This window comes from Zonotrichia leucophrys, chromosome 2 (assembly GCF_028769735.1).
Source record: "Zonotrichia leucophrys gambelii isolate GWCS_2022_RI chromosome 2, RI_Zleu_2.0, whole genome shotgun sequence".
In the NCBI taxonomy this organism is placed as follows: domain Eukaryota; kingdom Metazoa; phylum Chordata; class Aves; order Passeriformes; family Passerellidae; genus Zonotrichia; species Zonotrichia leucophrys.
The window spans coordinates 34,233,760-34,259,309 of NC_088171.1; the positions used below are offsets into that span (position 1 = coordinate 34,233,760).

The 25,550-nt window shown below is 40.6% G+C and overlaps 1 protein-coding gene across 2 annotated transcripts in view; it reads left to right on the forward strand.

Annotated features, from left to right (window-relative positions):
* Positions 1-24,439, forward strand: part of SNX10 (sorting nexin 10) — a 36,565-nt gene extending 12,126 nt beyond the window's left edge. For both annotated transcript variants that reach the window (XM_064704520.1, XM_064704519.1), the window contains 6 exons: positions 3,606-3,662; positions 9,241-9,327; positions 11,924-12,024; positions 12,486-12,584; positions 20,441-20,656; positions 21,098-24,439. In XM_064704520.1, the coding sequence (XP_064560590.1) occupies positions 3,639-3,662; positions 9,241-9,327; positions 11,924-12,024; positions 12,486-12,584; positions 20,441-20,656; positions 21,098-21,176 (606 nt within the window). In that variant the 5' untranslated portion in view covers positions 3,606-3,638 and the 3' untranslated portion in view covers positions 21,177-24,439. The remainder of the gene's footprint in view (positions 1-3,605; positions 3,663-9,240; positions 9,328-11,923; positions 12,025-12,485; positions 12,585-20,440; positions 20,657-21,097) is intronic.
* Positions 24,440-25,550: the final 1,111 nt, after the last annotated feature.

Here is a 25,550-nt window from a genome sequence, read left to right on the forward strand (position 1 = left end):
GGAAACACTGACCACATGGAATGCATGAGCACTCCCAGGGCAGATAAGGATATTGCATAGGTCACTGCCCAGTAATGAGTGAAATTGTAAAATTTCAGTGCAGCTAAATATAGCTATTGGTGAGGCAGCCAGGAGGGCTTGCATTTGTTCATGCTGTTCTTAGAGCAAGTTGATGTGGTTTTTGTCTGCACTGCCACTTGAGTTTTCATCTTTCAGTATGAGAACACTGGGGAGAAATCACTTCCTCCTTCAGGAGCAGTCCATCTACATGATAAAAGGGTATATCCCTAGTAATGTTAGATTATCTGTTTTAATTTAGATTTTAAAACAGAAACTAATCTCTAAAATATGAAATAAAATATAATACTTGATATTATTTATCTCTTACCCTTAAGAAGAGCACTGCAGTTTATCTGTTTTCCCTAAGAAAAATACTGCAGTACTTGTGTTTTTTTCCTCCCTCTTCTTCCTGGTTCTTTTTCAGGCACAGGAAGTATGGCAATTCATCCTACGTAATCTTTTTGCTTTTGAGTGGTTGCTGTTAGCAGCTGTGGAGCTGTTCCCTGGCAGTTTTGTTGGTTATGCAATTAAAAACCATAAAAATACATACTGCAAGAAGCAGTTAATATAGTATATGAAACAAACAAAAAAAAAGAGAAGTTTTCAGACTGATAATGGATCAGAAGCAGAACAAAAACTTACTCAAAGCAATGTGGGGAGGGGTTTCCCACCCTCAGCAGAAAGTGTTTTATCAAAACTACAGACCGACCACTGGCTTTTTTTGATTCTGTTTCCCAGCACTTGTTCATTTCCCTGTCAGAGGAAATTTTGCTTAGAGTAAAAAGACCAAAAGATTTATTTATCTTCTGATAGCTGTTTTTCTCCATCACTGGTATTTTGAGTAGTTTTCTCTCAAGATACAAAGATAACTTCTTAAGCAGAAGTTTCACTAGCTTTGCTGTGTGTTCTGCTTCACTGGCTTCTCTATGTGTTACAGAGGTTCCCAAATATATGTCTTGCTACCAGACAGAATATTGCATTCAGTATATTTGCAAGTGGCTGCAGCATGACTGGGCAATCTCACTGAAATCAGTGAAAAAAGGCAGCCTTGGGGGGCATGCATTTCCATTATTGATTTTTTTTTTCTGAATTACTTGATGAAAAACTGATGTATTTTAAATATTTTAGGAAGCTTTTTGGTGTTGAAGTATTATTGCCATTAAATATTTAAAATTGTGGTGGCTGTTTGGAGTTTAAGCCATTCTTGCTAACCTGTACCAACACATAACTCGGTCATTAGGAAAACAGATGACAGAATGAAACGTGCTATTTCAGCCTTGTCATTTGCTAACAGTGTTAGGAACGAGATATTTTGGGCTTGCATAATTTCTCACTTGAATCAGCTTAGAGGCCGGAGAGAAACACACTGCAGAATCTGATGGAATAAAGATACATAACTGGAAAAAAATTTTGCATTGCCATTTTGAAAAAAAACCTCAGCACATTCAAACGAGAAAGGGGGGAAAATTACATCAAACTATATGGGTTTACAGCTATACTCAGTGGGGAGAGATAGCACAAAGAATCTTCTTCAAACAGCCTGAGCCCAACATAGCTGGTTTTTTTGTCTGTACTCAGCACTTGTGAGGCTGCACCTCGAGTCCTGGGTTCAGTTCTGTGTCCCTCACTTGTGAAGGACATTGAGGTGCTGGAGCCAGTCCAGAGAAGGGCAAGGAGCTGGGGAAGGGTCTGGAGACTGGGTCCTGCAAGGGGCAGCTGAGGGAGCTGTGGGTGTTCAGCCTGGAGAAAAGGAGGCTCAGGAGAGGCCCTATTGCTCCCTACAGCTGTCTGAAAGGAGGCTGGAGCTGCCTGAGGACCAGCCAGTGACAGGGGAAGAGCACGTGGTGGTGACAAGGGGAAGTCAGTGACAGGGGAAGCTGCACCAAGGAAGGTTCAGGTTGGACCTCAGGAAGAATTTGTTCACAGAAAGGGTTGTTAAGCATTGGAATGGGCTGCCCAGGGTGGTGGTGGAGTCACCATGGATGGAGGTGTTAAGGAAACAGCTTCACATGGGCTTTAGTGCCATGGTATAGTGGACAAGGTACTGGTCAGTCAAAGGCTGGACTTGATGATCTTGGAGACAGCTTAAATGATTATGCAATTCCATGAAAGGCCTGTGATGTGTGCTGGTGCCCTCCTGTGAGGTAAAAAGCCAATTATCTCCCTAAAAGGAAAGTTTATAATATACTTTTGCATTAACAGCAGTTAGCCCCAGTGAGCTGAATTTTCACCCCCACCTTGCAGAGAGGCTTGACACTGCTGAGCCTGTGCAGCAAGAAGTGTTTGAGTGTTCTTCTATAACTTCAACTCGGAACATACATGCTAGTTAAGCATATATAAATGGAATTTAAAAAAAAATATGTAAATATGTTTTTGTTATTCCATTTTATCACTACCTTTCTAGCTATGGAAGTGAAATGATGGCCTTATCTTTATGGAAATGGAACTGTACAATGGCACCCTTTAGGATAAAGTCTTATGTACGGTCATTTTTATTTGGAAACAGAGTATCCTATTTTGATACGACTGACCCTCTAGAAATTTGACAACAAAGTGGTTGTTTGTTCCAGAGTAACTTCCTGGTCCAAGAAATGTATATGTGCTTATCTTTGTGCTCTGTTTTATTAAAATGGGTGGGGTTTGTTATTTGAAAGTGTTTGTGAGAGGCATTGGGCAGGGGTGGGGTGTTCAGCACTCCTTGGCTGGGCTTGCCGTAAATATGTAGTTGTATAATAACAACAGCAGCTTCAAGCTCCATATCACTAAACAGGAGATGGTGTGTGTATAACCTGGCAAGTAAATAAAGCTGTCCTGCTCTTCCCATGTGGGCACCTGTCCTGAGCAAACTGTCCAGTTTATTGGACTGCAGACACAGTTAAAATTTATTGGGATTTTCAGCAAAAGAGGAGATTTAAAATATAAGTTAATGACAAGATATTTCATTTTGGTCTAATTATCCCCTCCCTACAAGGAGGTTTGAAAACACAGATGCTGTGAAATTTAGCCTGAGTTTTAACTCCCCTGAGGAATTCAAGCAGTTTGCGTCTCCATTTCTCTGAGTTTGAGGAAGATAGTTGAGATTTGGCATTTGATTCTTTTGACTCAGATGTTTTAGGGTCTCTGGAGCTCAGCTGCAGTCCCACAGACTTGTTCCTGGTTCCCTGTGAGTGAGGCCCAGGCAGCACTGCCTCGGCTGTGTTTGAGCACTGGGAATGCTGGCTCAGCCGAGCTCTTGGAGGTGGGTGTGAGGATGAGCCCTGAGATGGCTCTTGGAGCACAGAAGAAAAGCACTGACTTCAGAGATGAACTGGACTGTCAAGTGTGACAAATATATAGAGAAGGGGACTAGCCCAGTTCTTCTAAAAAGGGACTATTTTAAAAATTAATAAATTCTGAGATACAGGTAATGCAATGTGTTTTCTGCCATATATGGCACTAAGCCTGGCTTTTTCCACTGTCTACTAATAAAGGGCAAAAATTATAATGACCTTTAAATAACTACTAAATACCAATCTGATGTCTATTCTGTTTGGTTTTTTTTCCAGGTTGATTTTTTTTTTTACTACAAATCAGTGAAGATGACACCAAAACATGAAAAACAGGTAAGTGATATCTAAGCTTTAATAAAAAAGGATTCAAGTTGTGGATTGAATTTCATTATGATTCGCATAGATCAGGGAAGACTGGTTGTATTCTTCATACTTTTAGTTGCCAGGATACAGAATATTCTGGAATGATGCAGTGCCAGTTGCTTCTGTTAAAATCTGATAGAAGAATCAGATATTCAGTCAGAGTGACTGTGCAAAAAGGGGTCAGACACTGAGACAGGAGAGGAGGCTTTGGATGGAGTCTTCTTTTTATCAGTTTTAGATATTTTATAGGGACAATGGTTGGATCTGGATCTGAGCTCTGATTACCAGCTGCATGGACCACAAGAATCCTTTTTGCATGTTCTGTTCTGCTCAGTCCAATGAACATTAAAAGTTTCAACAAACTATTTTGTCTCAGCTCTTAGTCTCATCAGCCTTACTACACAGCATGAGTGGAGTGAAGATGCCAACATCCACAGCATGAAAAGTGCCCTGTCCTTTGTGGCTGATCCTTTTACTAACAGGCAACCTGATGGGATATGCTATTTTTCTTGGAAGCTTTGTGGAAAATTACTCTTCAGGGTTTGACTAATCACATGTGTAACAGGAGCACAAGCTCATCACCTGATACAGTCTTGAGCACAGACATTTGAATTAAAATGCAGCTGAAATGATTAAATACAAATAGTCAACCAATGTGAGATTGTTTTTATTCCTCCTTCTTGTGGCAGATTTTCCCCTCATATTAAAAATAGATATTTCCATGTCAGATTTCCTATTTTCCTAGTAGGAAAATGTTAAGGGATTTCTAAGAAAGGCAGATTTTTTGTGATCAGATTCTGTATAGAGAGGCTTCTGCCTTATGCTTTTCTCTGAGGAATCCATTGCATTATGCAGAAATATATCCTAGAAAAGAGAGAAGAGGAATTAAAAAAGAAACAGAAAAATTAAAAGAGAAAGATTTATTGTGTTTGCTTCAGCTGCCTTTATGGGTTGTTTTTCCTTTTGAGGCAAAATGGAACATTTTGTTTTTCCATGCTTGTGTCTATGTGACCTCAGTGCTGTCCTTATAGTTTCCTGTCAACACTCATGTTCTTTGCATGGATCTGTAACCATGAGGGAGTAGGTGTAGTCCAGATTTGGGTGTCACTTTGGCTGTTTAGTCATTTATGTGTGACCCTATGTACTTGGACTGCTCCTGGCCTTGAGGACAGGGTAGCAAAATACCACCAGTGCCATGCTTAAACTGGCTGCTTTAGCCAGGAACTAAAAGGCACATGCAGCCAGAGAAACTGCTCTGCAATTCCTGCTTGTTAAGTAGTTCTGACTGCTTTTGGGGCAGATTTGAAGATGCTGAATATTCATGAGGATGTTTAGGTCAGCATGGCTGCTGGGCTCCATATCAAAGCTATAGCTTTGGCAGTTTGGACAGAAAATTGTTTGCCTCTAAATTTAGTAGTTTCCAGAGAGAAAGAGTAAATAGAGATGCCACATCTTCCAGTACCTTTCTTTTGAGTATATAGTGTTTCCAGTGCAAGAGGCCTCCTTGCCCAAACCTGGACACTTTTAACAGCAAATTTTGGTTTTGAGAGCGTTACAGGACACATATTCTTGAATGCATTGATATATATATTGTGCCACTCAAAAAAACCCCAACAATACAACCAAGAAAAAAAGCAATGAAAAACCAAAACTGAAAATATGTGTAGTGTGACATAATAGCTAGATAGATCTGCAGTTCTGGGAAAACAAAGCAGCACTGGGCAGGAGGGGGAGATACCTTGTACAGGATTGCAGCTGGCAAAAGTAAAAAGTCCCTGAAACCCTGGCTGTCTTTGTACTGAGTCTCCCATGTTGTACAGCTGGACTGCAGTGCAGTTTTGTGATGATTAAGTTAGTCTTCAAGTGGTCTGTGGGAGGGAGAGGTCAGTGTCACCTCCCCCAGGTGGACAGTGCCTTACTTGAGAAAAGACTTACCTATTGAGAGTGTCCTCAGTTTTATAGCAAAATGGGGAGGGATTGGAATGCATAGAGAAGAGAAAGGTAGTTATTACCCAGTGTTGCTGTAATCTCCTGGTTGTTTGTGACCAGTGAATGCAGGATGCACTGAGCATATAAACAGCATTCTCGCAGAGGAGTGAGTATTCTGCCACCCAACTCTGCTTGGACCATAACATAGCCTGTATGTGAATACTGACCTTTACTCTAGGGATGCAAAAGCATAGGCACCTTTTCTGGCAGTGGATCATCACTTACACTGCGTGGTTAGGTCTGCTTTGATTAGAGCAATGTTCTTTTCCCAGTGGGATCTTGTATTCTGGAGAAGACTTAAAGGTCAAGAGAAGGAACAGTCTACATGTGGAATGCCACTGTTTCAGAGCAGCAAAATCTGTAATAGGAACAACACTTCCTGGATTCAAGAGATAAATAGGGGAAGTAACCCTAAATCTTGAGAAAGGCTGTACATTTTTATTTTTCATTTCTAGTTGCTTACTGTTTATCTTGCTTCATTCTAAACTCAGTATTGTCATTTTTTCGGTAAGTAAGGGGGGAAAAAAGGAACACCCAGTCTTCTGTTGAAATCCTAGTGTTTCAAATCAAAGCTGACAGTGACTGTGTCTGAGGGCTACATTTTGCTGAGGTGCTCTGCTGTTCTGCACATAATTTTTCATCTTGTCTCAGTTCTTTACTGCTTAGACACTTCCTGCCATGGCGTATACAGCAGGTCTCATTTCTTTGGTAGGTAGAGTCTGAAGGGTTTTAACTTCCTCCTGTTGAAACTCAGTGACTAGTTAATTGCAAGTTAAAAGTGTACAGAAGTTTTCCAGTGCAAATCTTGTGGTCTGGAATGATTTGCAAAGTAAACCATAGCTAACCAGCAGCATATCCAATAGCAACTTTTAATCACAATACTTTGGTACTGTAAAGGTTTGAAAGAAGTATTTTACTTCAAAGACTATTTTGATTCTGTACAAAGGAGAAGGTTATGGAAGGTTATTTGGAAATGGGGTAATTTGGGGAACCTGGACAAAAGGAAAGTCAATAAGAAGCTGATACAGCAGTAAATGAGAGGAAGGAGGCTGAGGTCAGGTTATAAGCAGGCTGCCTGAGGTTGTGACTCCTGTGCTGCAGCAGTTGAAGGGAAAATGAGTGCAGTGTCCTGTTCGAAGCTTCTTGGCATAATTTCTCTTCTTCCACTTGCAGGACTGATGCATTCAGTGCTCAGCAAAGGAAAGAAAGTATGTTGAGAAGTGGTTGCAGCTTTGAAGAGGATTGGGATGCAGGGAAATAGGACTTTGGGGAAGACAAAAACTTGCAATGTAAAAAGATGGTACAGTGGGTCTGAAAGTCTGCTCTACCTACCTACCTACCTACCTACCTACCTACCTACCTACCTATGTATGGTAAATACTACAGGCAATGAGGCAGGTGGAGAAAAATAACCCAAAAATGATGTCCTCTCCGGTGTTCAGCACATTGCTGAATGTCTTCTCTGGAGCTGAAATAACTTCCTCATATGTCCCACAAGTGTTTTTGTAAAAGTAAAGGCATGACCCTCAGCTGGTAAAAATGATTAAAGCTCTGATCATTTGTTCCTCTTGTGTCATGCTGGCATGGGATAAAAAAGCTGCAGGGGAGAGTTGGCCCTCTGGTGCTCTTCAGCAATGAAAGAAGCAGCAGAGGTGGCAGGAGGAGCCTTTCAAATATGCTTTATTTGGCAAGGTGTTCATGATACTCACCAGAAGGGTAACCACCAATTACACAGAAAACACCCCTGGGATCAGGAGCTGGGCTAAGTAACATAAAAACAAAAGCTGTGTCCAGCCATCAGGCCACAGGCTCCCCATCTCAGTAACACCTGGAAATCAGGGAGGGAAATGATTTCATGCAGACCTTGAATGTCTCCCTGCTACCTACAGAGTGCAATGGCTGTCCAGGAAAAAGTGTATCTTCATCTTTCAAGGTTGCTATTGTTCTCCTGTCAGTCCACTGAGGGTTTGCAATGGTGGTACATGCAGGTGTGTGTTAGGGGAGAATACTTGGCTGAGGAATAAAGCTTTTATTTCTGATGCCTTTCGTTTGGACGTAGGAAGACATGCTTTTAGAGCTTTCTAGTTCAAGATTTCTTGATTTATGCAAATATGCACTAAAAAAAGCATGTTTTTTTACCAGAGATACTGTCATTCCTCCCACAGTTGATTCCTGTACCTGGAGATCCTGCGCAGTGCCTTCCTCTCAGGGGGAATACATCTACAGCTTAAAGTGATACACTTTTCTTTAAGTCTTTGCTAGGTGGTTGGCTTAGCTTTTGGGGTGAATAGCTTATTTATGCAATTGGAGTAGGGCAGACTTTACATGTACTCCAGAAGTAGCTGGTATTTAAGCACACTTTTGACCTTTGTATTTTAAAGGAATATTTTCCATCTGTCGTAGGAAGGAGACCAGGACACCAGCTGGTTCATCACAGGTCCTGTTTATTGAAGAAAGTATCAAACACTTATACAGCAAATAATAAGCTTATGAATATTCTGTAAGCCAAGCAATCTATTGGCTAAACTATACCATGAACTCTTCATCATTCCTTAGGGGTTACATCTCTCTTTTCTCATGTCTCTTTCACTATTTGTTATCCTACTACAGCTAGGCCCAAGGACACACTATCTAGCAGGTGCAGGACTTGGAATTAGCCACGGTTTTGTACTTTTCCAGTCTTTAGCCAGCCAAACTCCCAACATCCATTCTAGCATGAATATACAGATTTATATTTATTTCAGGATTTGGGGGTTTGTGGGGTTTTTTTTTGGTTTTTTTTGGGGGTTTTTTTTGTGGGTTTTTTTTGTGGTTTCTTTTTTTGTTGTTGTTGTTGTTTTTTTTGTTTTTTCTACAACAAAATTTTGATCATTAGCTGAAAGTATTGAGAAACATCTAATTCTTCAGTCTTTTCCAATTCCCATTAGTGTTACATTACAGTAACGTCCACAGGCCTTCTCTCTCCCTCTCTTGAAACCCCTCTAAATTATTATATAAAAGTAGAAATCATGAGTAAGTAAGCTAGATATGACAACTTCTACAACAAAAACTCTATATGATTTTCCCTTCGAAATGGGGAATTTTGCCCTGCAGTGTAGCTGTGTTGCTTCCTTGGGCAGGTTGATGGAACAGAAATGCCCCAGTGCCATATCTGCAGCTGTGCTCTTTGTCAGTGTTGATTACAAATGTGGGAAAAGCCTGAAATACCTGCCTCCTTCTCCTTTACATGGGTGACTTTGAATGTTAGACTTTCAGTTTGTCCCTGCCAAGATCTCATCTCCCATGCATGAAACATGTATGACTTTTCACAGTGTTACTTAATCTGAAATATTCCTTTTCAGCTAGCAATTTGGCAGGGACTTTCCCAGCCATGTGGTGTAGCTCAGATGATTCATTGCTTTATGCTTCTCCATTTATAGGATTGCAAAATTCAATAAAACAGCAGTTCAGCTTTTAATCTGACTCAGTAGTTTGTGGAACAGCAGAACAATCAAGAGAGTCTTTAAGGCTGCCTTTGTCTTCTGAAATTAATTGCTTGATTTTTATTATGCACTTACAGGAATTTGTAACTGTCTTGGTGCGAGACCCCAGGATACAGAAAGAAGACTCATGGCATTCTTACATAGACTATGAGATATTTATTCACGTAAGTATAAAAATATGAGAACAGATTCTTCGGGCTCTTATTGCTGTTTCTGTCCAAGCCAGGGTTGTCTTTGGGGTATTAATGGAATTTCTGCTTCTGGGATGCTGGAGGCTATTATTCTCCTTTTAACAACTGGGATGCAGTGGAACAGGTAAAGTGGGTTTGCCAATGGCCACTACGTAGGTTTAGTAGAGCTGGGGTGGAACCTAATGTGCTCACATGTGCATTCCACAGTGTCTTACAACAGTCAATCCTTAGCTCTACTTATCAACTAGAAGACTGTTACAGACAGTGATAACTTACTGTATGTAGAAGAATGTTGATGTTCAGGTATTCATGGGAAAACAACTTTCTTTTCAAGTTATTTGTACTTTAAATTGTCCTCAGTTCTTTTTGCCAAGTTATTGGTTGCTGCAGTGTGGTTGTTTTCAGTGTACCTTCACATTCATATTATGCTAATTTAGTGGTGCTTGGATGTGTGAAGTGGTTGCATTTGGGTTTGTGATTGTAGTCCACCATATGTTAATGGGAGTCCACTTGGCATTATGGTGCTTTTGTGCCATAAATCTGTCCTATACATAATTTTGTTTTCTTGATTGTTCTTTGGTGGATCACATGTGGAAGATGTTATCCTAATTTGCCAAATCTAGATCCAAGCATTTTAACTGCAGTGTAAAATGAAGGTATTTGAGAGCAGCAAGTTACATGATTAATGCTTGGCACAAGACCGAAAGCATTTCCTTATTGTGTGGAAGAGTTAAGCAGTTAGTGTATGAGAGCAAGCAGTCAAATGATGACTTATTAAATGCCTGTGTGATAAGCACTTCTCTCCTGTGTGGCAATCAGAGTTGCGAAACTTTTAAATTTGTAATGTGCTTCAAGTACCACTTCCAAAGCAATTATATTTTTCATTTTTGGTAAATAGAAATTCTGTAGATTTGGCAGGGTGAGTGCTGTATTACTGTTTCACAGACATCAGTGCCTCCAAATAAAAATGTATTAAGGCTTTCTCAGTGACTGCTGAGTTGGGAAGACGTTATTTAGACACAGTGTGTCTTCATTCAACTCCAGCCAGCAGCTAAGCACCACACAGCTGCTTGCTCACATCCCCCCTGCCCCATGAGCAGGATGGAGGGAGCAGACTTGGGGATGAAAGAGAGAAAACCTGGGAGTGGAGATAAGAACAGTTTAATAATCAAGATGTAGTAATAACATTAATAATAATATTAAATAGTAATAATAACAATAGTAATAAATTTTAAAAGAAAAATAGATAAATCTGTAAAAAGACAAGTGATGCAAATGAAAGCATGTGCTCAGCACTAAGTAACCAGTGCCCAGCCAGTCCCTCAGTGGCAGTCCCCAGCCAGCCTCCACCCTAGTTTTTTGTTGCGCATGATGCCATATGGTATGGAATATCCCTTTGGTCAGTTGGGATCAGCTGTCCCAGCTGTGTCCCCTCCCAGCTGTTTGTGCACCCCCAGCCTGCTGGCTGGTGGGCTGGGGTGAGGAGCAGAAAGGCCTGGCTCTGTGCAAGCAGTGCTCAGCAGTAACTAAAGCATCCCTGTGTTACCAGCACTGTTTTCAGCACAGATCCAAAACACAGCCCCAGCTACTGTGAAGGAAATTAACTCTCCCCCAGCCAAAGCCAGCACACAGTGATACATGATCCATCACTCGGCGTCTCTGAAGCTATTAAGCATCAATTCAGCTTCCTGCCACCACAGTGCCAGGGCTTTTGGACACCAAGTCCCTAGGTTAGTCCTACCATCCAGACTTCTCAATGGACTCTAAGTATTGTGTCTGCCTGGCTTTTAGGCCAGCTGAGTTCCCCTTCTACCCTGTTCTTAGAGCATTTATCTTCTCAAACTGTGTGGTATCCTGGGTGTGCTCCTCTGTTCCAGGAGGCTGACATCTTTGTGCTCTCTGCAGACTGCACCTTGTGGCTGGCTGGAGTTATGGCTCCTGGCAGGCAGGGAGGGTGGGCTGGACTGCAGGCATTTTACTAATGGAGTCCTGTCTGGTGTATGGGATTTCATCTAAATGTATGCTCCGTGGGAAAATTTGGCGGAAGCTTTTAATTTCCACAAATTGTTTCTCTTTTGATGAATTGGCATTTTCCTAGTGAACTAATAGTGTTCTTTGGGAAAATCTCCAAATGATGCTACTTGCAGAGAGCAGTCACTTTGGTTTCTTTGGTTTGATTTAAGTTGGAACTGCACACTGCAAAAGCTCTGTGTACCTGTTTGCAGGATTGTAACTAGAATAGCTAGAATCTTTCTCCCCTGCAAAGATTGGCATTATCTACTGAAACTTTTTTCTGAGGTCTGTTTTTCCTGTTACTGTGGATTGTACTGCAATCCAAATATCTTGCTTTTAAAAAGAAAGCAATGAAAAAGATTTCTCTGAGAAGCAGTAGAAACTGTCAGCAGTCCTGCCTGAGGTAAAGCACAGCCCTTAACATAAACTGAATTAATGTCAAACTTTCCATTGGTGTCTCGGGCATTAGTATAACATTTTGGATGTGTTGTTAATACCATGCCTGCACTTTAGCTTAAGCTGATTTGCAAAGTAAATGTTTTTTATTTCCCAACAGACAAACAGTATATGCTTTACAAGGAAAACATCCTGTGTTAGACGACGCTATAGAGAATTTGTTTGGCTCCGGCAGAGGCTTCAGAGCAATGCAGTGCTTATGTGAGCAACTTTATATATTTAATAATCTGTCAGTCATGGAGGGAAGGATTGTTTCATCCTAATTCAGAAAACTACAGAAATCAGATCTGGAAAGTATCCTGTGTTTCTTACTAGCACAATTTTATTCTGTAGAATGCATTTTGCTATCTAAATGTATGCTCTGTGGGAAAATTTGGCAAAAGTTTTTAACTTCCATTTAAACCCATAAAATGCAGCCAGACATGGATGTAGGCTTAGTAACTGGACCAGAATTAATTATTTTTAATAAGATTAATTTATTTTTCCCCTTTGAGGTGTGTGAGGCCCTTCAGTTTCCCAAACTTGTGTTCCCAAATTGATTTCAAGAGCTTCTGGAACATAACCCATGATTTTCACATGCTTGGGGTCGGCATTTGCTTTCTGCATTTTTCTCTGCTGTTTTACGTTTGGTTTAACTGTGTATTTTTTTCCTGTTTATAAAGACAGCTACCAGAACTGCCGTCCAGAACTCCCTTTTTCAACATGAACAATCCTAATCATGTGGATCATCGCCGTCAGGGTCTACAAGAATTCCTGGAAAAGTGAGTACAGCCTATCCAGAGGTGTTGGAGTTTTTATGAGGTCATCAATTTCTGGTTTCAAATAGCTCATCTCTGGTACTTGAGAGCCACCATGTGGTCATCTGTACATGCTGCACATTTAGTTATATTTTTTACTTGCACTGTCATAATTCATACACGTGACTTCAGCTCTATTGGTTGGTTATAAGGAGGCTTCAGCTGGCGCTTTTCCATTGTGTTTCATTACACTGATTATAGATAATAGGCTTAAATTTAAATCACTTTGTAATTGCATACTAAGTTTGGGAGATCTTTCACTGTGATGTCTATTTCTAGCTTTCAATAAGGAGCTGGATATTCTTGTACAAAGAAAGCTCCCCCTTTATGTTCATGGAAAATCAGTGTCTTTGTGGGCTAAACCCCTGTGAGCCTGGGAGAATTCTCTAGTGAGATCTCCTAACACAGAGCTTTCCTAAAATGCAAATTGCTTTGTTTACCAGTCCCACTAGCATAAGCAAGCTCTAGCAGCTGTGACCATTTTCAATGCAGCTGCAATCTGTATAAAATCATCCATCAGGTTTAGCTAGACCCTGACCTGCATTACAAGGGAGCAGTGTATGAGTTTCAGTACTGCACCCCTCATTCCCACTGCTATGACCACTTCACCTTCTGCAGTGGCTGAGCCCCTGTTGGTGTAATTTTCTGCTTTTTCTCTGCCATTCTTGTCGTGCCCTGGCACTGCTGATGTGAGAGCAGGCTGCTCACAGCTGCTGGAGCAGGAGCTGTGTGTGCCTCTGCTGGCTGCCTTTAGCTGCTGCTCGGGGTAAGGGCATGGTGAAACACTGCAACTAGAGACTATCCATCTTCTTTCCAGTCAGTGCATTATAAGCCTCCCTAACAGACAACAAATCATTGGTCCCGAGGTATATTTGTTAGGCTTAGCAGCTGAAGGCAGGGACAGCTAACTGCTGCAGGAATAATATTCTGCATGGAGTTATACAGGATCTGTGGCCAAAAGGTCAGCCAATAAATACTGGCTGAAGGCATGTGAGACATGGAAGAGAAAGCAGAAAAGGATTAGAAGATATTTTTACACCTCAGGAAAGAAAAGCAGTGAAATGGAAGGGCTGTGCTCCTAGATGCATATCAGTGATAATATGAAGAGTGTGGTAGCTCAGGTTCCAGTGTCTGAGCAGTTCTGTCTTAGCTGTGCTGGCCCATGGAGTAGTTGTATTTCAAAAAACACACTCATTTTGAAAGAAGCCTGTCTGATAACAAGGCATATCAGCATCAGGAATGTTTACAACTGCTGTCTGCACTTCAAAAGTCAGAACAGAAAGGTAGATTATCTTAAGAGGCATCCTCATGCTCCAGTTTTGTGGAAGACTAGCTTAAATGAGTACTGATAGCAGAAAATGACAGCATGTGGAACATTTCACCATGCTGCTGTTAGTCCAGGAGTGGGAAAGGAAGCAACTCAATTGTAAGGGAATGATTTAAATGTTTGAACTTGAGTGCAAGAAAAGTGCCAGCTTTCTCTCAGCCCTGGGGAGCATTTGGAAGGAATTTTCGGAGGTTGTGTTGAGATGCACCGGCCTGGCACCGTATGTGCTGTACCATTGCCCTCTGCTGGCTGGATCCGCTGTGCTGCTGCTCACAGCAGGATCTTCCTATTGGCTCGGCTGCCGTGATGCTTTCCCCCCACCCCCATCTATGACGCTGAACCAAAGGTTATGATTCTTTTTGTGAAATTGAATTTTGTGGGACTCCCTAACGAGAGTTAGTATAAAATATTTTTATACCTATGTATAATATACATCTGTGTATAATATATAGGTATGTATGTGTATGTAAAATATACACATATATTCTGTATAGATGTATGTTCTATGTCTATCATATGCATATATGAATAATATACATATGTTACATAGGTATTACATGTAATAAACATAGAATACAAATCATAAACATACACACTGGAATTTACTGAAGCTCTGGGTCTGGATGCTGCACATTTCTCACAGTAGAAAGGGGAGACCCTAACTCAAAACTGATAACCTGAGAGTTCTATTCACCCCAGCAATGACAAGCTCACAATCCTACTGGCGTTTCTTTGTGGCATTGGGAAGAAATTAGATTTGAACCTTTGTGGACCTGTCTGGGGAGGGGTTTGCAGGTAACATTTTTAAATGCCTGCTTGTGATGCAGGACTCCCAGGTGTTACCAGGATCCAAGACATCTCTGAAGAGCAGGTTTAGATCTTTCAAAGTCTTGGTTTGTGCCCTGTGCCTGTATGACCAGGTTTGTGCATGTGCTGTCTGACCAGATTGCTGTAGTGCCTGCCTGTGCCGAGCCAGGATGGAGCAGCTGGAGGCTCTCTAGTGCTCAGCTTCTGGCCCTGGGAACACTTCCATATTGCCTATATGTGGATGGCTACAGAGCTCTGTTATCTTTCCTCACTTCCCACTCCAGGGTGAGTTAGCACAGGGCACTGTGTGTACTTAGAGCTTTTGTGAAGCCCCTCCGTGCTGAGCACAGTAGCTCAAGAATTAGGCCAACAGCTGGGAAGTTAAGCACTAGACTTTGGTGAAATCTGGAAACAGGTGTCCCGTTTTGATTTGGTTTTACTGCACAAATGCAGGGTAAGATCTACTTGTCTTACAGGTTATTATCTCTGAGTGATGAAGAGCTGTAAAGCTCACTTCTTGTCTGGGCATAATTTAATATTTCAAGAGGCCATTTGCATTAACGGAAGTCAGCTAGCCCCTTTTCAATTATGAATTACTTTGTAAGAATAAGGAAAATTATGTGTTTTTCCTGCTAAGTATCCTTGTCCTTAGAGGATGCCTGTGAATTCACAGAAAAGTTTGTTCTTAAACTAGAGGTCAAAATTAAAACACTATCTTATAATTTTAGCTTCTGCAAGATCCTCTTTGCTTTCATCCATTTGTAGCTGTGCAGGTCTAACTTTGGGATTTAGATTACCCTCAGAGAAGATCAAATGGGTTTGCTCATGAGAAAAATAATTAACAAAAGCCATTTTGAATGAAGTTGAGTTCATCTGATGACTTTTTTTTAATTGAATATAGTCGGATCCCAAAAACTTACATGATTTAGGGAGAAGGATTACCCTTCAATTGCTTTTCAGATGTGCAGTTTATGATGGGGTGGAAGACACTGAGAGTTTTGAGAAACAAAATGCATGGATCTGCAGAGAATAGAGGGCATTCACAGTGTTGCTGCTGCAGAGCGCCATGCATTGGGCTTGCTGGGTGCCAGAGTGAGGAAGCCATCCAGATTTAAGCTGCCTAAGGCAGAGCCATTTTCTGAAGGTGTCTGGTGTCAGGCACCTCCTTGCCTTTTCCACTGCAGTCCCACGAGCTGCAGATGGTGCAGGGTCACAGGTCTCTTCTGGAGGTGTCTCCACTGGGTGCTGTCTCAGGGATGTGGGAAAGTGGGAGCCTGGGGCTCAGGCAGGAGCATTGGCAGTTGTGGGGCAGGTGGAACCACCTTGGGCAAGGTGTCTGTCTCCAGTGGAGCTTTGCTGTTGTTTCCTGTCTGGTGAGGGAATAATGTGTAGCAGGCACATGTGGCTTAATCTTCTCCTAACCGCACACATTATCACATACCCAACAGTTGCTTCACAGTTGCTTGATATCAGTAACATTTCCTCCCTTATAAAATGTGAAGGAGGAAACAGAGTCAGCTTTTTCACAGAGGAAACTGGGGCTTTGTTTGGTGTGGGCTGGGGCTGAGGGGCTGGATGCTCAATAGAGGGCACCACAGCACAGGCTGTCATCCGTCTCTCAGCTCCTCGGGTTTTTCCCTTGCTCTCGTGAGCTGTTGTAAATGGGCAGAGTAAATTTGTTGAAAACAAAATCGGAGTGTTAACCTTCCACACACATTCAAGTATGCATCTGTCATTGTATTAGGTTACAGTAGATACAGGAAATCTTTAGTTAGGATTAAGTTGTACTGTTCAGCCATATGTTGTTTTTCTCCAGCAGAACAGTGTATAATATACATAATAAAATCATGGTGAAGAAAACCAGATTTTGGACCTTGTCCAAATAACAAAAACCACATAATTTTTTCTTTCTTAAATATTTTTGCCATAACACAGGAAAAGAGAAATATTCCTCATATAGTATCCAGCATTTCCTCAAAAATGACATTATTTCTTCTGCTTGTGATGTTTTTCAGTCTTGCTTCTTTAAAGGTCTAGAGATCACAAGCATTTACTGAAAGCTGACAAACAAAGATTCACATGGCTGTGAATAAAAAATTATTTTATTATCTAATTCTAATGTAGAGCCTTATCTTGCAGCCCCCTTAATCACATAAGTAGTAATTATGCATGTGAGCAATCTGGCCAAGAGGAGTGAAATCTCTGACAAGTAATGACTGCTGATGGGATCAAGACTTGCAGGGTTTAGCCTTTCGTTCTTGCAGGCGTGCATAGAAGGTCTGTTGTTCCCGTCAGCGTGCTCAGTCAGTTCACAGCAATGATCACCGTGAGCCGTGACTCCAGGAGCGCTGATTTCCATCACTGTGAGCACAGCCCTGCCTGCTCTGGCTGCACTGGAAGTGCAGGAGCAGCGCTGGGAGCTCTCCCTGCTGTGTCGAGACTGCGCACGCGTCCGGCCTCCGTGAACACATCCGAGTGTTAATGTTGTGATGCTCCTCCCTTCCTCCTGCCTTTTTAATTTCTTAGGTGGTGGTTTGTAATTTTCATTTTTTAAGTCCTCAAAGCCAAGCCTAGTTTTTAAATGTCAAGCCCTTCACACAGTGAGCCCCCAGGACAGCAAAAGCCCCCAGAGAGGAACTGCTATACCAGCACTAAATACTACTAGTACCGTCTGGTGACAAATGTGTGGGTATTCCCTTGAAGAAAGAGTATTTTGAACAGGAAAGCATAACACTCATGGGGTAGTGCAGAATTTATTTTACATTTTGGTTGCTTGAAGCTTGCAATTAAAAAGCAGTCTAACCTGTTGGTTCAGAGGGGGTGGGAAAAGCAGCAGTTGTTTTTTAATTAAGAGAAAACAGAAATTCTTCAAGGGTACAACCAGGTAAAAGGTGTTTGTATATCTGCTTTCAGGATGGCTTTAAATGACTTGCAAAATGCATGGAGTGTTTGGTCTCAATGTGAACACATAGTGAACACACACATATACATATATGAGTGTGGGTGTGATTAGCTTTATGAACATCTTTCCATTTCTGCACCTTGGTTTCTCTTCACTCCCTTCACCTCCAGATGGCACTATGAAGCAGAAAAGAAAATTACTGTGAAATAATGAGTCCAATGTAAAGTAAAATTGGAAATTGAATTATAGCTGCAGAAAAAGGACAGTAGCCTTGAGGTCCTGATCAGTCTGTACTCTTATCACTTTTGTTTGCTGTTCCATGTGTTAGGTTACTGCCGAGTTAATAACAGTGCTTTAGCAGTTCAAGGCTTAGCAGAATTGTACTGGACATGAAATAAAGCTAAAATGAATTTGTGTCCAATATCATTGACATTAGTGCTCATTACTTCTCTGGTGTAATGCCTCAAACCATCTAAAATCAATTTTAAAGATTACCCGTTATTTTATAAAGAAAATAAAATACATTTCAAACAGCAACAGAGCTGTAAGTGTAGTGTAATCTCATGAACAGTTAGTTACTCGTGTTTTCATGGTTGGCAGGAAACTTTTGAAGGTAGAGCAAAAGGAAAATCTGTGAAACTAAATGCCATTCACAGAATTTAATGACTTGGCTTTTTGCTGTGTTATTTGGCATTAGACACGCAAATGTTAGAATTGCAGAAATGTGCATCTCCTCACTGTTCCTGGGAAAAACAGTAACTGTAGTTACTCTACAGGAAACTCCAGCACACTATTTTTCTTTTGTTTTTCTTCTTTTAGTTGTTTGTTTGGTTTTTTAAAGAGAAGTAGAATATTTACTCTCCTGATTGCATAAACTATAAAAGTGGATTTATTGTTTGGAATGATACCTCTACTTTTTTGTTGCAATGTTTGTCTTTGTTTGGAATGTGCGTTTATCAAGAGTCAAGGCTGAAATCCTCTTTTAGTGGCTGCTGAATGATGGCTTTTCAAACTGTAATCATGAAGCTGTTGCTGTCAAGGTGTGTGGACCTGTAAATTCTGTTTTGAATCATTTTTACACAGCCTTTGCTGGATTTTAGACTACAAAGAAGTTTTTCTGTTTATTAATCCATTACCCAGATTGATTTTACAGACATATATTTGCTATTAAAATTGTGAGAACTCAAATTGGAGAACTCAAATTAAAAAGGCTTTCTCTGTGTGTGAAAAGTGTGCTTATTTTGAACTTCAGCAAAATGTGGTCGTTCTGAGGCTCAATTTCACCCACACCTGGTAGATCATTAGGGCTGTTGGAGACATTTCCTCATTGGAAGGTGTCAGAGTTGGAGGTGTTTGGTTGAGAATGCGTGTTCACCTAGGCAAGTGAAATGTGCATGCACACAAGTCTCTCGTGGTTTCATGTAGATATCTCTTACTACTTACTTTAATTTGACAGATTTTTATGGGCTTGAATGAAGCCAGAAATCCTTTTGTGTGTTTATTAAATGTTATTGTAATCTTGGCCGCTTTAGAGAACAGTTTTCAGAACGTATTTGTGTTTAAAATGTTACAGTCCAAACACACCATTAATCTTATTCAAGAGAAGGAACTAATCAGTTACACTTTTCATTTTAGTCAGAGTACCTTTAAAATGCAATATTTCTTTCTGCTCTTACTAGTTCTTACATTAATGTCATCTCTTGTTTCCTGTTGCACAGCAATGACTTTTTTTGGTAAAAACCGTAGCCTAAACGGGTATAAATAAGTAAACATTGAGTCTGAGTAGCTTTGAGATGTTTAAAGACATTTTAATAATATTCTGTGGAGCATTCTTTGGCGTGGTCGTAGCCTCTGATGTCTTCATTACATGAGTAAAACGATACACACAAATTGAAGAAGTTTATTGTTAATCATTCTAATTTCTTCAGTATAGTAAAGAATTCCTTCTTTAAAGAAATGTTGAAGAAAAGTTGCATATCTTTTATTTAAAAATAGAAACGATGATCCTCAATTCTCAGGCCTTGGAAAAGTCTCTCTACAATTTTCTGTGTTACTAGAATATATTGTATTTTGTTTACTTTTATGTGTTTTAAGTAAATACTCTGTGCTAAATTTATTTGGAAGTTTAATTTAAAATATATACAAACCAAATTTTAAAACCTATTTTTGAAAATAATAGCTGGAATTAAATAAAATTTAAGAGGCCCTGAAAACTATCTGCAAGTAAATGAAAACCAGCATAACAGTGTAAATCATTTTGGCTAGTGTTGGCTCAGATGTTGACAGGTATTCCAAAGTCCTAATTTTGCACATGTATGAAGTCTGTTCTGCCTACACACTGTCTCTTACACACTTCTTTACTCCACCAAACAAATTGGTGACTTGTAATTTTTATAAAAGATTGGCTATTAAAAAAAAAAAAGAGAGACCAAATTTTTGTAAGAGTATATGCCTCCAACTGCCTAAAAATCATTAATTGATCCATGTGGTAATAGCAGATGGTTAAATGGAAGAAATGTCCTTGAAGTTATTCTAATAGCAGATGTGCCTAACTATTAGCTTCATGTTTTTACTCACCTAAAATTCCAAATAATGTAATAAGAAGGTAACACGCACCTAATCATTTTAATATGTTCATTGCCTTCTGTTACTGATTTAGGATTCATCTGAAAACTTTAAAAGCAGGACATCATTTAGAATTTGTTCTGGGAAGACACATTAGTATATATATATGTGTGTGTGTGCAGGTCATATATAAACATTTGCCTTTATTTCCTTTTTCAGGATCCTACAAGATGCATTACTGCTCTCAGATAGTAGGCTGCACCTCTTCCTACAGACTCAGCTAAGCCCAGAGGACATGGAGGCCTGTGTGTCTGGACAGACCAAATTCTCTGTTGCTGATGCCATTCTCAGTTTCGCCTCTCTGAACAGACGTTTTCCTATAGAAGATGAAGAGGAAAAAAAAGGAAAAAACGATGCAGACTCTGATTCAGAGAGGTGATTTCTGTATATCCTTACTTTCTGAGATTATATATCCATACATACACACGCACATGCTTCACTTTTTTGTTGATGTAATACTAAGATAATGAAAAAATTAATTGACTGAGATTTTATTGAGCTGTGACAGCTCATCATAGAAGTCTTCACACACACCTCCACACTGAATTAATGAATGCAGTAGAAATTCAATTATCTGCATTCTGATTATGTGAATTTCATTTAGTCAGACTTGAATTATTCGCGTTTAAATTATCTTGCTAAAAAAATATCCAACTGCACTCCAAATGGCTAATTAAAAGTCCAAATTTCCTGTCTCTCTTTGTGACTGGAGATAATTAAAGTTCTCCTCTGTTACTCAGGCTTTGAGTGTGTTGTGAAAACCAATTTCCTCCTTTTATTTTTTTTTTTCCTCCCCCCCTCTCCCCTTTTCTGCAGTTCATCCTCCGGGCTCGGACCTAGTGATGACAGCATTTCATGTGGATGTAAAGCAAGCCCAGCTTCTGAAGAATCATGAAAAATCATTCCTGTATTGCTACCTTAAGGACAGCACAGAGCAGTTTCTGCTTTGTTTACTGGTCATGTGTATACCACACAAGCAGGGCTGTCTGGTAACATGAATCTAGAAGACCCGTTGTTAATGCAACCATATGTCCTTACAAAATACTCAAAACAGACCTATCTTTTTGGTGATTTTTTTAAAAATGTATCTTGGTGAAGGTCTACATGCTACCTACTTATGTTTTTGTGACTTTTAAAATCTCGGTATTGGGTAAGTCATGCTCTTTTGACATATGTGGCAGTTAAAATAATTTCTTCAGTGAGTGCATGTCTCAGATTTAAAAAATAAAGATAACTTAATTCCTCATCTTAAAAGTTGGTATATCATATCAAACATATTCAAAGCATCTTTTAGACATTTGCATCAGAGAAGTTTCATCTTTAGAAGCCATTTGACATTGGTGATGAAATTACACACCCCACCAAGGTACTCACTTTTTAAAGTAGCTCAGCAACATCAGCAAAACAACATTGGTACAAACTATATGCTGCTGACAATTTGAGATATAAATACATCTTCCTCTGGTCCTTCTGTAATGTTTATGGAAAGACTGGTTTTATCATGCGTAAGTACTGAAGGCAAAAATTCTTGAGCATGGTTGCTTAGAAGTTTAAAAATATAAATAAAAATTACATCATTTCTAGGCTTGCTGGAGATTCTCAGCTCCCAAGGAATTATGGATACTCATTCCCAGTGAAAATCCTGGATGAGATCCATTGAAACCAATGGCTGGATTTTGCACTGACCTCGCAAGGGCCAGGATTTCACCCAACACGTTTAACTTTAGGCATCATATTTGAAGGTGCTGGTAGAGGTGTTTTGGTTCAGCAGCTGAAGTGGGGAGTATCTCCCTCTGTGAGATGATGGTAATCACACAGCTGTAACACCCTGCATGGATGTGGCCCTCCCCACTCCCCATGAGTTACAGGAGCTGCTGATTCCATTGTGGCTGTAGTTACCACGTTGGAATATTGACTTTATTCACAAACAAAAGGCAGGCTTCAACACAACTTCTTAACCACCAACACTTATTTTGATTAAACGTCAGTTTTGCTCTTTATTGTTCACAGCAGCTGCGTAGTGTCTTGTCCCAGATCCTGTCAAAGGAGTATGTTTCACTGTGGTGGTGTATTTATATTTGACATTTAACTGCTATTAAAAAGAGCTAGGGGGTCTGATCACCCTAGCAAAGCTCCCATTAACTTCAGTGCAGTAGTTACCGGCCTAGAAATGGATGTAAATACATGCCCCCTTTTTTTTTTTTCTTTTTCTTTCCTTTTTAAAGAAAACTGTGGTTACTTTCAAAGAAGGAGCATTTTAAACCTGTGAATTACAGAAACAACAGATTATTAAATAGACAGCTAGTAAGGGGTAGCATAAACATGTGTGGGCATGTTTTTTTTCTTTAAAGCATCCAGCTGGGAATCTCTGTAATTTTAGAAACAGGTTTTAGTAGCCTGGGAATAACATCTCTTAGGTAACTACTTTAAGCCACTGTATTTTGTTGATGGTAGCACTTTGTAAGATAAATATCTGTGTATCTTTTTGCTCGGTCTTACTGAATTGCACAAATGTATCTATTCACCGTCTCAGCTTCTATGTGAGTTAGCAGCAACGCTATTTTTAATGTGAGCGTGATAATGTTTAACTAAAGCAACAAGTTATCATTAAAAGCAGCTTAAAAATAGCTGTTACTGCCAGTCAGAGATTTTCATTACTTGATTTCTTTTTCCATATTATTTTTAAGATAGCACATTACAAAGAAATTGTTTAGCAAATTTATTTAAAAGGTGGGAAGGATTTAAAAAGGAAAACTGGAATAATGTTGAGAAGAATATTACCATTTTTATTTAAGACAATGTAGGTTTTTCTTTTGTTTTAACAGATTGAGCTAAACTCTTGAAGCACTTTACAGTTCTGGCTTACTAACACAACCTCAGTACCTGACCAAAATTACAGAAACACAAGGTTTGGAGAGCCTTTGTGGCTAATTGTATTTTTTAATTCTAGGAGCTTATCAGTACACCAGCAAGTGTTTTCCAAATGAAGATGTTTATGAAATAAATGTTTTTTTCTAATAGCTCTATTGTTATTCTCTTATTTTCTTTGTCATTCTGTTAAAAAATATAAGATATTATAACTTTCTTCTCAACTTTGAGAGAAATTTGTTCAAATATTTATTTTCTGAATGTTGTTTGTGTAGCTAGTGTTACTAGAATTTTTTTTTTGTAATGGGGGAGGGAAAGTACTCCATGCTCTCTAGTATGTTTCCTTCATGTATCAGCTGTATATAATCACATATAAAGGCTTTAAGTATTTTGTTTCATTGAAACATTAAATGTAGCTTTTACAAATGTAAATGTTAAACAAAAAATAATTTTAATGTCTTTTTTAAATTTAATGATTTGGTAATTTTTCAGTACTATGACACACAGTTTGATCAGTTGTCACTGGTGCTTTAATTCTCATTTTTTAGTTTTGAACAACGCTGACATTTCCTGCTAGCTTTTTTTTAAAAACAGGATAATACCTAATTTATAAATTAGAAGTAGTAATCAGATTACATTATATCTAATTGCAATAATTCTGCATTCAAAAGCTTTTTTTCCTCTTTTGCTTATAGCTTTACGTCCTCATTTTTATGATGATTTCTTAAAAGCTTTTAAGTAATGAAATAAAACAAGTTACTACTTTCTAGCTCATGTTTAAACCTGACAGTGAGGTTTCCTTTATTTCAATATCAATATCCTAATCACTTTATGACTTACCACATGTAATTTATTCTTCAGTTATTTTTGTAATATGTGTATATATACATATATATATATGTATACATATATATAGTATATATATGTGTAGATATATATACACAGTGTACACATATACACACTCTGCTGTGTTTGGGTTTCCACTTTACATTTTCTACAAAAAGAATAGCAAAGAAACTTCACAAAGATGGTGTATTGGAGTAAAAATTGTTGTTTACATTGAAATGTATTTCTGTAAGCACGGAGGGAAATTTACACTCTAATCGCACACTGTAGAACAGTGCAAACTTCGGTGTCCATGTATTTTTTTCACAGGTGACATACTGAATTTGTTTTCCAGATTAATATTTAAATTTTACATAATTACTGTGAATTATTAAACAAAAAATGTTTGTGGCTTGCTCTGTTATACATGGTATGGAAAAGAAGAATAAACCTTGTATGGTCCTGTGTCGTTTCCTTATAATTGCAGGACTAGGCTCAGGGCTAAGGACCGCGGGCTTTACTTTTCTTCCCTAGTTTTACGAGGTAGCAGAATGTAAAGAATAATTTCCAGTCTCAGGCTGAATCTTTTCACAAAAGGCCTAAACGCTTTAGGAAATTATTACACAATTATTCTCTGCTTCGGTGTTAAAAGCGCACCATAACGCGTCAAGCCGCTTCTTTGCCTTCTGGAACAAAACCCCCTTATAAATTAATTCAAGTGGCCTTGTAAAACAGAAATCGAACTGCGGCCTTCGGGCTCGCTTTTGGCTAGCGTGGCGCCCGCGGATGCTCGGCGGCCGCGGCCGTGGGTGCGTGTGCGCCCTACGAGCGGCGAGCGGCCGGGAGCACTCGAAAAAGGGGGAGAGGGGAAAAAAGAACAAAACACCCAACGCAGGGAAAAGGGAAAGGACGGCAGCATCCCGGATCGCGCTCCCCGCTGCGCCCCGGCCCGGCCCGGCCCTTCCTCGCACCCTGCCCTGCCCCGGGGCCGCGGAGCGGAGCGCGGCCAGAGCCTTACCTGGCGCCGCCGCGCTCTCCGCCCCGCTCCGCCCCGCGCCCGCTGCTCAGGGAGCGGGGCCGCCCAGCCTTCATCCGGTAACTCGTGGCAACCGCAGCCCATGGCAACGGCGGAGGGGGAGCCGGGGCGGGGGCGGCTACAGCGCTGCCGCAGCGCTCCCGGCCTCCCTCCCTCCTTCCCTCCCTCCTTTCTTGCCTCCCTCCCTCCTTTCCTCCCTCCCTGTCGCCCCCGCGGAAGGAGGGGCCGCGCCCGCTCCGCGCCCGCCGCCGGCCGCCAGGGGGCGCTGTGCGCCAGCGGGAGGCGCCGCCGGGAGGGGCCAGGGCGGAGCGGGCGCGGCCCCTCGCCGGGAGCGCGCTGGCGTGCGCGGCTCTCCGCGGGGGCGGCCCGGCGTTTTTGGGTCATTTCTGGGTTTTCATGCTCCCCACCGGCTCCCCCCGTCCCTGAGCTCCCCCCGCAGCCGAGCGAAACAGGGAGGCGCCCACCGCGCTGGGGACGGGCGCGGCCGGCGTAGCGGGGGCATCACCTGCCACCCCACGGGAAAGCACCGCCGCCCCTCAC